This window comes from Zonotrichia albicollis, chromosome 4, assembly GCF_047830755.1.
Source record: "Zonotrichia albicollis isolate bZonAlb1 chromosome 4, bZonAlb1.hap1, whole genome shotgun sequence".
NCBI classification, from domain to species: domain Eukaryota; kingdom Metazoa; phylum Chordata; class Aves; order Passeriformes; family Passerellidae; genus Zonotrichia; species Zonotrichia albicollis.
The window spans coordinates 10,404,157-10,417,869 of NC_133822.1; the positions used below are offsets into that span (position 1 = coordinate 10,404,157).

Consider the following 13,713-nt stretch of genomic DNA (forward strand, 5'->3'; position numbering starts at 1 on the left):
GCTTTACCTCAGGAGCATATATGATTACCATTAAGTCCACCCTGAAGGGATATCCCAAACTAGTGTAAAATTATACAGGAGTCAATGATAAAATAATAACATTTTTATGAGCATCATGATAAAACAAAAAGCCAGAATAATTTACTTCTAAATTTTGGAAGTTGTGTGCAACATTTAGAGTGGTCATTTGCTAAACAAAAAATTATTTTAAAAATTAGTGGGGATACTAATGGTTAGCTAGAAGTAAACTGCCTAAAATTAAGGGGGAAAACATGGTAAAATATAGTAGGAAACTTTATTGTTTATTCAGTCAGAGAGCTTGCTAAGGTCACCTTTCTGACATCTAATTTAACTTTTAACCAGTGATTGTAAGGTCTAAGAATGCCTACTTGTATTTGATAGGTTTATGTGGCTTCAGAGTGGTCTCATGGAGGTTTGTGCCCCATCTTTCCTTTGGGTACTTCAAATGTAAAGTGAGCATACATTAGAAATGTGAGACAATGACAAAAAACAGAGATAGGACTAGACAGGACAATTACCCTTTTCCACTCCCAATTCTTTTTGATAAAGAAATTAGAATTTGGCAAAGATCAGCCCTAGCTTTCCTTTTTTTTTTTTTCCATGCTATTTAAAAAATTCAAAGGAAATGCAAAAACTAATAGCAATCACTTTAAAGTTTTCTGTCAAACTATTGCAGTTGAACTTCCCTTCAATCTACTAAGAAAGTTCCCAGGGAGCATGCTAACATAAGTGATGATGGAAATCCAGGAACAAGAAAAAGACACACATTTTATCACAGTACTAATTTTCTTTTTCTTGTCCCAGTATAAATCTCAAGTAAAAGCAATTAGGCCTTCCTTTTGTGAGAACAGTAGCTAAAAGCTAGAGGTCATCAATACTTTTTCAAAAGCAAGTGCGACATCTTCCTATAATATCTGTTAGTCTAAGCTTCTTCATATATAGAGAGATCTAAAAGCATTTTTTTTTGTTAAAACTGATACTAATCTGCCACTGAGATTTATGTATCAGAAATTTAACTATTATCTGAAAATATTAATTCCATAAAGTATTGTATACCTTTTAATGACTGTTTTATTAATAGCACTTCCCAATACCAGTGACCATCTGTGACTGCTTCACCATCTGTGATCCCAATTTCAGTTCAGGAGGGGGAAATAACAGTGGTATTACACTGATTCTACAATATAAAACATTAGCCAACTAGACCTACTGTAGATGATTAATTTGTCTTTGCTTATAAGTGCATACTGAGAAAGATAAAATTAGCTCCTTTGATTTGTTGGCACAACATGGGTTTGTGAAATAGCCACAGGAAGCTGAAAAGATTAAATTGCTTTCATTGAAATCTGAAACGTGCAAAAGTTGATGGAATTTAGATGAGGAGAATAAAAGAGCTTAAATGGCATTTGAAAAGGTGGTGAATGTTTCCTTAAAGATCTGTGCCAAACAATGTGTTGATTATTGCAATTTTTCAAAGCTAGGTAACAGAGGACCAGCAAAAGGAAATTGTCAACACTTCTTAAAAACTTGTACAGTTTATTGATGCCATATCAAAATAAACTGAGAAAATACTGATTTATAAACTCCTACTTAAATTAATATTATTTATATCCTATCTGAATGAAGTAGCACTTATTTCAAAATAAATGCCATTTTTAATTAAAAGCAGTTAATCCTTGCAGAAATGCTTTCCTTTTCTGCAGAGGCAGGAGAGTTAATTTGATCAGAATTGGTTTTATTCTTCTATTAAACTGGGCTAAAATGTTTCCATATATTGGTAATAACATGTCTGCATTCCTTAATCACTGAGCTGATTTTTCTTTTGTTTCAGTGTATGTGTGTAGATCAATCTCTTTTCCTTTGCTAAGGCAAGATTTGTAAGAGGCTTTAAGGGAGATAGGGTATAATTTCAAAATCATTCAGGTCCCGCTTCTTAATCTGTATACATAGTGTGGGAGCCTAAACTTGAAAACTAAAAAAAAATTTCAAAAACAGTAGTGATTTAGGATGCAAATTGAATTGCATCTAACCACTTGCATTGTTTACTTTCCTAGCTTATGAACTGACATTGGCACCTCCAAAAAAATTAGTTATCAGCCTAAGGTAGATAGTTCTACATCAGGATGAATCACTCTTCTACCATATGGGGAAATCTGGACATCTGGGTGGAATTAAATTGCTATAATTTTATACTTCCTAATTTTTTCAAGTTTTAAACTGTAGCTTCCTAACTGGAACAAATTTCATTTATGAAAGACTTCAGTGAATTGAAGAAAGCTTACATCAGTTTTGTAAAGGACAAGAAAATCCCCTGAAAAAAAAATACATATATAGCATCAACTTTGAGGCAAAAAATTACAAGATCATGTAAGAACTACCTGCCTTATCACTAGAAAGTTCTGCTTTGTTGTCTGGATTTCAGTAGAAGTTATAGCTTATGGGTATGCATTCAGTGTCTGGCTCAGAGTAATCTATTTGACTGTACATATTTTATATAAATTTAATTATGAATGCTTATATAAGTACATTAGTACATTTATAATCATACATGATTTTTATTAAATTAAATGTTATATGAAAGGGAGGTGTGTATATATATATTTACTCCCCTCCCACACATATATGCATTGAATATGTTTATGTATAACCATGTAGAAATTTAAAAAAATAATTAAATTATTATAGATTAAACTTTAAGAATATAAGGTAGATTTTTTAACCTTAGGCTAAACAAAGGCTTAGTGAGTGTCACCCTTATTTTTGCATTAGATTGCTCATTTTTATTAGACTGATGGCCATTTTCCCTTCTATTTTCTGCTGCTTAATCACACATACAAAATCTCTGTCTTAAAGAAAGCATGAGGTTAAATTAAAAAGCCATACCCTGAAAAAATTTAAATAACTTGTGATTAATTTCCCTTCAGGATAGTGATTAAGTCTTGTTTCTTCTATTACAGTCAAAAGGTTCTTCAGGCTTGACTCCATCCAGCACCCAGAAGAAGGTGAAGAGGACTCTGCCCAATCCACCTCCAGAGGAAGCCACAGCAGGAACTCAGTCCCCATATGCTTCTGTGGGATCAGTTTCACGGAGAAGGATTTGTAGGACCACCACTATGGCCAGAGCCAAAATTCTTCAGGATATAGACAGGGAATTGGATCTGGTCGAACGTGAGTCAGCCAAGCTTAGGAAGAAGCAAGCAGAGCTAGATGAGGAGGAAAAAGAAATAGATGCCAAGTTGAGATACTTGGAAATGGGCATTAATAGGAGGAAAGAAGCTCTGCTAAAAGAAAGAGAAAAGAGAGAGCGTGCCTATCTCCAAGGAGTAGCTGAAGAACGTGATTATATGTCAGACAGTGAAGTTAATAATACCAGGTCAACCAGAATAGAAACTCAGCATGGCTTGGAAAGACCACGCACTGCACCCCAGACAGAATTTAACCAGTTTATGCCACCACAAACCCAGCCAGAAACACAGTTTGCCCCTGCTACAAGCCCATATGCTCAATATCAGTATTCATCTCCTGCCCTGCCAACTCAAGCACCAACTCAGTTCACACAGCAGTCCCATTACCAACAACAGCAGCCTTTGTATCACCAGCAGGTTTCACCCTATCAGACCCAGACAGCATTCCAAACAGGAGCTACCATGTCCTTTACCCCACAGGCTCAACCTCCACCATCTCAACAGCCATCCTATCAACTCCCATCTCAGATGATGGTGATACAGCCAAAGCCAAGACAGACCACATTATACATGGAGCCTAAGATAACAACAAACTATGATGTAATTCGCAATCAGCCTCTCATGATAGCACCAGTGTCAACTGACAATAGTTATGCAGTTTCTCAGCTGGGCAGTAAATACTCTACCTTGGACTTAAGGATAGGACTAGATGAGAGGAACAGCATAGCAAGCAGCCCTATATCAAGCATATCTGCAGATTCGTTCTATGCAGATATAGACCACCACCATACATCCCGAAATTATGTGCTGATTGATGATATAGGAGAACTTACTAAAGGAACAGGAGCTCTTGGTTCCAGTTTTAGCCTCCATGAGAAAGATCTGACCAAAACAGATCGACTTCTTCGCACAACGGAGGCCAGGAGAGCACAAGAAGTGTCAGACTTCCTGGCACCACTGCAGACTTCCTCTAGGTTACACTCCTATGTTAAAGCTGATGAAGACCCAATGGAGGACCCTTATGAGCTCAAACTTCTGAAACACCAGATAAAGCAAGAGTTCCGTAGAGGTGCAGAAAGTCTCGATCATCTGGCTGGTCTATCACAGTATTACCATGGAGAGGGCAGCTACAGGCATTTTCCAAAATCTGAGAAATACAGCATAGGTAGGCTTACTCTTGAGAAGCAGGCTGCTAAGCAGCTCCCAGCAGCCCTCCTTTACCAGAAGCAGTCAAAACACAAGAAAGCCTTGATAGACCCCAAATTAACCAAGTTTTCACCTATCCAAGAAAGCAGAGACCTTGAGCCTGACTATTCAAGCTATATGACTTCTAGCACTTCAACACTTGGGGGAATCACTACTAGGGCAAGGCTTCTTCAGGATGATATCACTTATGGCCTTAGAAAAAACATCAGTGACCAACAGAAGTACATGGGGCCACCACTGACGTCATCCATTGGAGCAGGCCTTGGGACTGCACTAGGTCCAACAATGAGATCTGCACTACAAGATGAAGCAGACAAGTCTTATAGCAGTGGTAGTAGATCTAGGCCCTCATCTAGGCCCTCCTCAGTGTATGGGCTCGATCTGTCATTGAAAAGGGATTCTTCTAGTTCTTCTTTAAGACTGAAAGCCCAAGAAGCTGAACCTTTAGATGTTTCCTTTAGCCATGCAGCACCTTCTGGAAGAACTAAACCCACCAGTCTGCCTATTAGCCAAAGCAGGGGAAGGATCCCAATAGTAGCACAGAACTCAGAGGAGGAGAGCCCACTAAGTCCTGTTGGACAGCCAATGGGAATGGCAAGAGCAGCGGCTGGACCCTTGCCACCAATATCTGCAGATACCAGGGACCAGTTTGGATCGAGCCATTCATTACCTGAGGTCCAGCAGCATATGAGGGAGGAGTCACGGACTCGAGGCTATGATCGAGATATAGCCTTCATCATGGATGACTTCCAGCATGCCATGTCAGACAGTGAAGGTAAATTAGGCCTCAGACTGGTATCTTACTATCACAACGCAAATCCTCATTTCTATGCATGTGTCTGATTTTTGTTACACTTCAAAGACTTGTTCTTTTTCTGTTCCTTGGTGCATCTTCTGTGTATCTACATTTTTTGGGGGTTGATTTATTTTGTCGTATTTGATATTTTTTATTTTACCCTAACAGTTTCTGAATGGTGTTAAGCTACTATTGCATGCTACTGTATTGTTGTTGATTTGTTTCCTTTTGGTTTGCTTGTGCATTTTCCTTTTCACTTGTTTATGTCTACCTTTCAGTGATACTGTGTAGAACATTCCATGTACAATACAGACTCTGCCATCAGTCTTTGTGTGCAGCTCTCTCCAGTGACTGTGAATCATTGAACTTATTTGCAATCGTTTTGTTGGGATTTGGAAATAATCTCCCAAATCTCTAAAAAACTCCAGTAATTTTATGTGCATGAAATTTCATGATAGAACACAAAAAAATGATAATTCCATCTCCCGATGCACCAATTTAGATCTGTGTTTATATAGAAATAGTCTGCTCATTAAGTACATATTATATGTTAGAACCATATAGAGCTTAACGTGATAGCAAAATAACATTCTACACATGGTTTGTTGAAAGCATCCTGTCATGTGGACTTCTGTGCATTCAGAATTGTGATTATGTAAGATAATTTGTCTTTGAATGGTGCAAGACAATCGCATACTTCAATAAAGGACATAAAGTATTTTACTTCTGTTGATGGGTTATGCAGCGTAGCTGGTTTTATATGCACCCCATACACGTCTGCCAAATAAGCACAAGAGTTTATCTCACTTAAGTTCATGAAAGAAACCTTTCTGATGTATTATAAATAGTGCAATTAAAAATGCTGCTTCTGAATAAGTACAGCAGAATGTTAAAGCTGATGTTGAGTTAATAATTGCAAATTATGTATCAGTTTTGTTTGAGTCAGTTCAGAATTAATATATTCTAAATTGTTTAAAAATCATAAAGTTAGTTTGAAGGCAAATGAAATGAATATGTTCAAAATTGTATGCACTCCATTAACTTTTTCTTATGTGTATTTACTGCACAATAAAAGAGACTTTGCATGCGCTCTATTGTCTGTAAATGGCAATGATTGTCTCAAAAGACATATTTGCATGATTATGAAGTAGTATGGTTTATTTTTCACATTTCTACTAACCTCCGTTCATTATTGCATTATTGATTTTTTACACATACTAAATCTTTCATAAGCATTAGAAAAAATTATCTTTTTGCCTTTCTCATACTTCATACTAAGGGCTTTGTTCTGTAAGTTTTTCTTCATGTTTCTTAGATATTTATAATGCCCTCATGAACTCTGTGTTTCAGGAGAGACTCAGGGTCATCAGCTTTTCTTGATATTTATTAGAAGTTTAACTGTTTTTATTGGCCTTCAATTCTTAGCACACAGAATACTATAATCTGAGAGCAGTTGAGAAAAACTCCCTGAGTTGAAACTCATATCATTCTTCCTAAATAAGCAGATGCAATCTTGTCTCCTCTCAGCTTGTGATTTTTACGGGTCATTCTAGAGTCACATTGTGAAAGATACAAGACTTTTCCTGCTGAAAACTGAGGAGAACCAACCTGAACCAAAAAGATCAATTTTGATGCTATTTTACTGCACATGAACAGGTCATAGGGAATTACATATCTGCCCTACAATGCATTATAGTTCTCCTATATATTTGTAACAGACATACATGTAACACTTCAAGTTGAACATGTTTCATGCTTAAATCAGTCTCTGATTATTTAGAGCCTTTCTGGTGTATTCTAATTCCATTCACATATTCTGTATTAGATTGATATGTCACTCAGGGCTTCCCCTTCCAACAGTCTTTTTCTAATTTCTATCAAATTTTATCTTCACAAATGGCCGATTTCTTGGGAAACAAAAACACTTGATCACATTATTTTCAAATATGCAGTCTAACAGCAAGTAACCTGTATTGAAAATTATTAATGCAATTTGGATGTAAGATAAAAAGTGTTCAAAAGAAGCAATTACATTTCTACAGAAAGTCACGGCCTTCTTTATTAGGGACTGCACTCTTCTCTGTAGTGATCTGATGCCCTGACAGTGGGCAGCTATTCTGGCATGTTTCATTCAAGCTTTTAGCACAATTTGCTTTGCAACTTCTCTTTATTTTAAGCAACCGCTCCGTGGTCTTGATGAGATTTCATTTAAAGAAATTAGACTTAAGCACTGTCTTAGGAAAAATTTTCTTGTGCTACAGCTTGATTTATCATCTTAAAAGACATTTAAAAATTAATTTAAAATGTTAAATTTGAATTGTTTTTCTTTTGTTCAAATTCAGAGACATGCGTGACTTTTTGTTCATTTTTTATAGGTGACATCCCATAACAAATACTAGAAGAGAATGCAAATAGGACTTTGAGTCCAAACCTTCTGTTTTTCACTAAGTACATACTGTAACAAATCTTAAAACCATGCTTCAGGACATAAGTAGTGATTACACTGGGTTTCCAAACTTCAAACAGGTTAAAAAAGCCTTAGTGTCAAAAGAGCACAATGTCCAGAGCTGCCCATTGAAAATAAACAGCATTTTGAGATCCTGAAACACCTGGGATTTTCTCAGGGTTCCCAGTACCATGAAAACTCTGATCCAGCAAACAGATCTCTGTCAACCCCACAGCTGCCACTTTCCACACATTTTTAGTTATGCTGAAGATAATAATTTTCAAGAAGGCTGAAGCTAGTACTCAATTTTATGACTATAAATATCCCTTGCTATTCAGAAGGTTTAAAATGTACTTTTTCTCACCTCAAGTATATTTTTTCTTTTATATGCTAATTTGGAAATTTTTCAGCAGAGTTTAGAAGTTTAAAATTGAGATATCAAGACATCAAGATATCAACACAGTTGGTTCCTTGTAATTTTCATCTGTGGGATTTAGAGTGATCAGTATTATTTCTCTGATTGAGTTTCTTGGATCTCACGGCCTGAAGTTCAATCTCACCTGGTTCATCTGTTTGGGTGGAACCACCTGGCTGCATTCTGTTAGCCTTAGAATAAAAGGATGACTTCTCTAAGACTGTCAGTGGTCCATCTTGGCTGTTGTCAGGTTTCCACCTGTGACAAATCCCAGCTGTGCAAGCCAAAACCAATGGGGTGTGTGTGGACATGTGAGTGTGGGGGTGTGTGTGTCTGTATACACAAATATTTATAACTTCTTAAATTTCAATAAAATACACACATTCATCACAGTTTGATTAAAAAAAAAATAAAAAAGGCTAGTCTGAACTGCAGTATGGAACTTTACATTTTTAAGAGTAATAATCCAGGAAATGTTATTTAACTGAGGCAGGAGGAAAAACAAACTCATTCTTTCATCTGCTCAGATGATGACACAGATTGTGATAGCCAGCATTAGCATCTGGGGTCAGGAATATGTATTAGGTTCTTCATGCAAGCTTCAGAAAGAAGTTCTGTCAGCATGAGTTATGGAGAAGCCTGCTTTGTGCAGGTACTGATCAAGTGGCATAAATGTGTAAAGCATGAAATTTTGCAAGCTAGATCATAACTGCTATCAATTGGGTTATTGATAGCAGTTAAAAACTAATCAGTAGTGAGATGAGCATCAACCTCTAATAATGTTTCTGGTAATTCATATATTCTTATCTAAATAATATTAAATAAACCATTTCATGTTAGATTAAGTTTGTGCACAATCATGAAGGGACTGTATAATATCAATCATAATATTAATCAAGATTTAAAAAAAAAGTGAAGGCTTATTATATTATATAGAATGTTGTTTTTATCACATACAATGTATTCTTTAAAAAAAAAATCCTGCATATATATTTTTCCTCTTTTTGGAAAGCTTTAAAAAAATAGTAATGAAAAAACACAGCTTCCTTTTTTCCCATTAACATATCTTTAAAATTATTTCTTAAACCAAATAGATAATATTTATTTTCACAACTAAATAGGAAAGATTATTAACACTACCATTTTTCCTTTTAATTCTTTTCTGTGTCATGTTCATTCACTCTTATTATAGCAAAAACTGGTTTTATTTAAGTTTTGCAATTCCTTGTGGTTTCACTGAAACAAATATTGTCTTCCTTTGATTTCCAAATTAATTTTGCTTAATAAAGCATAAAATTCAAACTTTCCTTACATTCTACTTTGAATTACCTGGTTTACACTGATTGGGAACATAGAAGAAAACAGGACATGATTCTGATCCCAGAGGAGTGACAGCTATGTCCCAATAGTCAGTAAGCATAAATACATCCATTTGCAAAACTGATTTCAGTGAAATGATGTTATTTGATCCCCAAAAGATGCCTAATATGACATTTACTGTTGCAAAGAGTAATATTAGTCTTGTAGAATTTTTTGCAGAAAGAACATTTAAAATCCATACATAAAGATTTGTACTGCAAAATCGGGGGATGGAATTAAAAATGAGAACACTTGCAATATTTCTGCTTAGAATTTCAGTTACATAGATTGGTTTCCTATTTTCTATGATTTTGTTTGATATTCATTTCATAAAGACGTAATTTTCTTATATGTACTTCCAGATAATTTCCAAAATATTTTGAACAGTGCTCAGTTCAGAAATTTGGGAATTAGTGGAGTCTGCCATTTGAGGGTTGATTATGATTTGGATTTTCTGAGTTTGGGGTTTCTTCTTAGTCTGCTGCAAAATACTTAATATGACTAAATTCTTCTCAACAAACATTTTAGAGATATGTGAAATCTGCAGTGTATTTCTTAGCTGCCAGAAGGAGGGAGTGGCTATAGCACTTGGTAGATATCTCCTGTATTTAATACCCATGGTTCTGACATAAACAGAATCTTCTCCCTTTGCTGTCTCACAGCTAAATAACGCTCAAGTTCAATGTCTCAAGTCTCACCTCTAACTTTGCTTTAGCTGCATGGCCAATTAGTAACACTCTGCATGTTTGCTATGCACAATGCCCATTCTTGCCCTTTGCCCAGCACTGGACCAGAGCATTTGACCTGTCCTTGGTTTTCAAAGCCTACCATCTCCGCCGGGAAGAAACAGATTGGTTTGACAAGCCCAGAGAGCCTCGTCTGGAGAACGGACACATCCTTGACAGAAGGCTGCCAGAGAAGCTGCCACACTCTCGACCACTAAGTCAACACCAAGATCAAGTAAGCTGTCAAATGAGATGTGCCTCTAGTTTTATAAATGATTGGTAATTTAATCATACTGTCCAACAGTTCCCATAGGAACTACAGGATTACTCAAAATCCAGCTGCATTCAGCTGAAGTGCTGTTGAACCTGTATTCATCATCAACATTTGATGGTGAAATTAGATTAACTTTCCTCTACAATTCAGTATTAATTTTTCAGGTTGTCTTTTGACTTCTGAAATATAACTGAAAATATCTGTACCTTAAGTATTCCTATTGGTGAAAAAAAAAAGAAAAAAAAAACAAACAATTAGTCTAATTTTCCCTTACCAGCTTTATTTAATCCAAATTTAAGTCCCTTATTTTAGTAGTTGAAGGAAAGAATTCCTTTATCCTTTTGACATTTTTTCCACTTTCAGTTGGTGAGTATAATCCCAAAGTGCTGTGATTAATTATTGAATAAATCAGTGAGGCTCTATCAATCGAATACTTAGAATATTTCATTTATTAGAGAGAGAAAGAAAAATACCATAGTCTGCTTTTTCAAGCTTGCCAGTTTTAAAATCTAGTTTATCTTAGGGTACCATTCTATTTCCACTTTTTATTAACAAAATTTATGTATTTCAAATCTCTGAGGTCTTCAGTTGCTTGTTTTAGTTGTCATTTTTACTAACTGATTTAGATTGTATCCTGACAAGTTCTTATGTTTTGATTTAGTTTACATTTTTACATGAGATCCAATTAAATCAGTGAGTGCATTTGCTCAAGACAAGAGGAAATAACCTCCAGTTGCACCAGGGGAGGTTTAGATTAGATACTAGGAAAAATATCTTAATGGAAAGGATGGTCAAGAATTGAAACAGGCTGCCCAGAGAAATGGTGGAGACATCACCCCTGGAAGAGTTCAAGAAAAATGGATGTGGCACTTGAGGACATGGTTTGTGGTGAGCATGGGGTTGACAGTTGGACTTGATCACTTTAGACATCTTTTCCAAAATATTTACAATCCTGTGATTCTGAGAGAAGGTATTGCATGGCCCCTTTGTGATACTTAACAGCTTAAATTGCTCAGTTAATTTGTCAGATAGCATACAACACAGGAATGTCTCTGCCATTAAGCCTTTCTTCAAAAAAAGGTTTTATGCTGGTGAGCATTTTCACTGACATTTCATTTGACAATTAAATGTAGGTTTTATGAAGCAACTGTGTAGATTTTTTGAAGTAAGTGTTAAAATGTCTTACAATACAAACTTTCTTTTATTTTTCCCTCCTTTTCTATCCCTAGCATATATTGAGATTTTCACACCCTAGGTTGTACTGAGCCTACTCATTTCTTGTTGAGAAAAAGGGCTTTACATGATATAATTCTTACAGCAATCCGTTCAAATAGATCTATGATTCTATTAATCAATTTAATTGCATAATAAAGGATCTTTTTAAATCTTAACATCTCTTAATATCACTGGCAATAGTTAAAAAACCTGTCTCTCTGAGCACTTTAGTCCTCATGAGAAGCATTAATTATTCTAAGAATACATAACTGTATTTTACCACTACAGCTTTCTGAGGTAAAATTGAAAATTTTCCTTGAAAATCAGGTTTGTCCAAAAGAATTACTGCTAACCCGGAGCTCTGTGATCAGGAGGTGGTTAGTAAGATACATTTAACTTTTAGAGCTCCGAGCTTTTGTCCTGGGAAACAGTTCCAAGGCAAGGTCTTAGTCACAGATATCTGATCATTGCTTTTTTTTCCTCAAATAAATAGCACTACACTAGGACTGGTTGAAAAAATTTGTTCAAAAATTTCAGCAGGAAGGTTGAAAGGCCTAGGAGTTCTTGTTTTCCTGGATATTTCCAGGAAGAAAATAGTTTGGTTTTTTTTCTCCCTCAAGCTGTTGCGATATCCCCATGCTTATATGGAAACAGAGATACAGCAACAAAATCTTGCCAAAGGCATTTTTTTAAGGTTTTATGAAATATGGGATGTAAATTGGAGAGTGAACATGTTCTAAATAATTCTATCTGATGCCATGTAAATCCTCAGCAGAAGAGAAGTGATGTGTGAGGAGGAGTTTTACAACAGTTCCTTCTTCTTCTCTTTCCATCCAGGTTAGCTACTGTCAGGAACACATCAGTACAAAATAGTGTCAATGACTCTGCAGAAGGGAGAAATGCCAGGTCTCACCAACTCCACATCATCTACCTAATCAAAATGTTACTCAGAGCTTGTGTACATTAAGAGTCTTCTGGGAACATTTGTTTAAGATAACTTCAAAATATTTTCAGACATACAGAAATTGAATTGCTTTGTGACAAGATAAAAAGGGACATTTTAAATAAGATATTTTAAATAAGTTTCATTAGCTCCATGATGAGCTGTGAAATATTTAGCAATAGAAGAAAGTAAATCAGTGTTAAAATCTCTATTTTTTAGCATTAATATTACATTTTCAAGTGATGAAGGCAAATAAACCATATCAGGGCAATGAGAGTGATGAGGCAAATTCATCACTCCCTAAGGGCTTTTTCAGCCCTGGGTGTAATGAAAGGGTTACTGAGTTCATTGTGCCAATGTTCTCTGTCTCCTGTATTCACACCTCAGTACTGCACAGGAACCTGTTGGGCCCAAGTATGATGTACTCAAAATTTACAAAAATGGCAAGTCATTCTCCATCCAGAACCATCTGAACATATCCACCTTCAACCACAGCTTCCTTTGCTGCAGATGATTTCCTGAAATTAGTTAGGAGGGAAGTTTCCTGGTTAGCACAGGAACTAAGCCATTACAATGCCCTTAATATCCCTTATTGAGCACAAACCAGCCACAGAAAGAATAATTTGCATCAATAGCACTAATCTGCTTGTAATCAGTGTTTCCAAATACCCTTGCTGGCTCTAAATTTGTTAGTTTTAGGACCTTCTGTGTTAAAAAATGAAAATATTTTAATGACCACTGTAATACATGTATTCCAGAAAACTTTGATTCACACATGTGAAATATCAATTTTCTTACTAGATGAAATCAGAACTGCTTGATTACATCCCACAGAGTCTGTACAACTGAAGGTAATAAATAAAGCACAACCCTGAGCTTTTGAAGCAAGAAGGCAGTGGAGTGACAACCCTGAACCTCCAGGTTTCCATGGATTTCTTATAACCCAGTAGATTAAGCTCACATACTGTATTATAAATATTAAAATATATTTGTTTCTATAGCAACTTCTGTGGTGCTATTTAGTATTCTGAAATCATGTTAAATTGCAGTTCAGTTGAATATCTTAATAGCCATTTCCCAATGTATTGACTCTGGACTGCTTACCAGAGGAGATTAAAACCTTATCAA

The 13,713-nt window shown here is 35.7% G+C and overlaps 1 protein-coding gene across 7 annotated transcripts in view; it reads left to right on the top strand.

The window, feature by feature from the left end:
* Nucleotides 1-13,713, top strand: part of PCLO (piccolo presynaptic cytomatrix protein) — a 323,497-nt gene that overhangs the window by 180,631 nt on the left and 129,153 nt on the right. For all 7 annotated transcript variants that reach the window (XM_014268538.3, XM_026794798.2, XM_014268539.3 and 4 more), the window contains exons 7-8: nt 2,979-5,187; nt 10,252-10,388. In XM_014268538.3, coding sequence (XP_014124013.2) covers nt 2,979-5,187; nt 10,252-10,388 — 2,346 coding nt within the window. The remainder of the gene's footprint in view (nt 1-2,978; nt 5,188-10,251; nt 10,389-13,713) is intronic.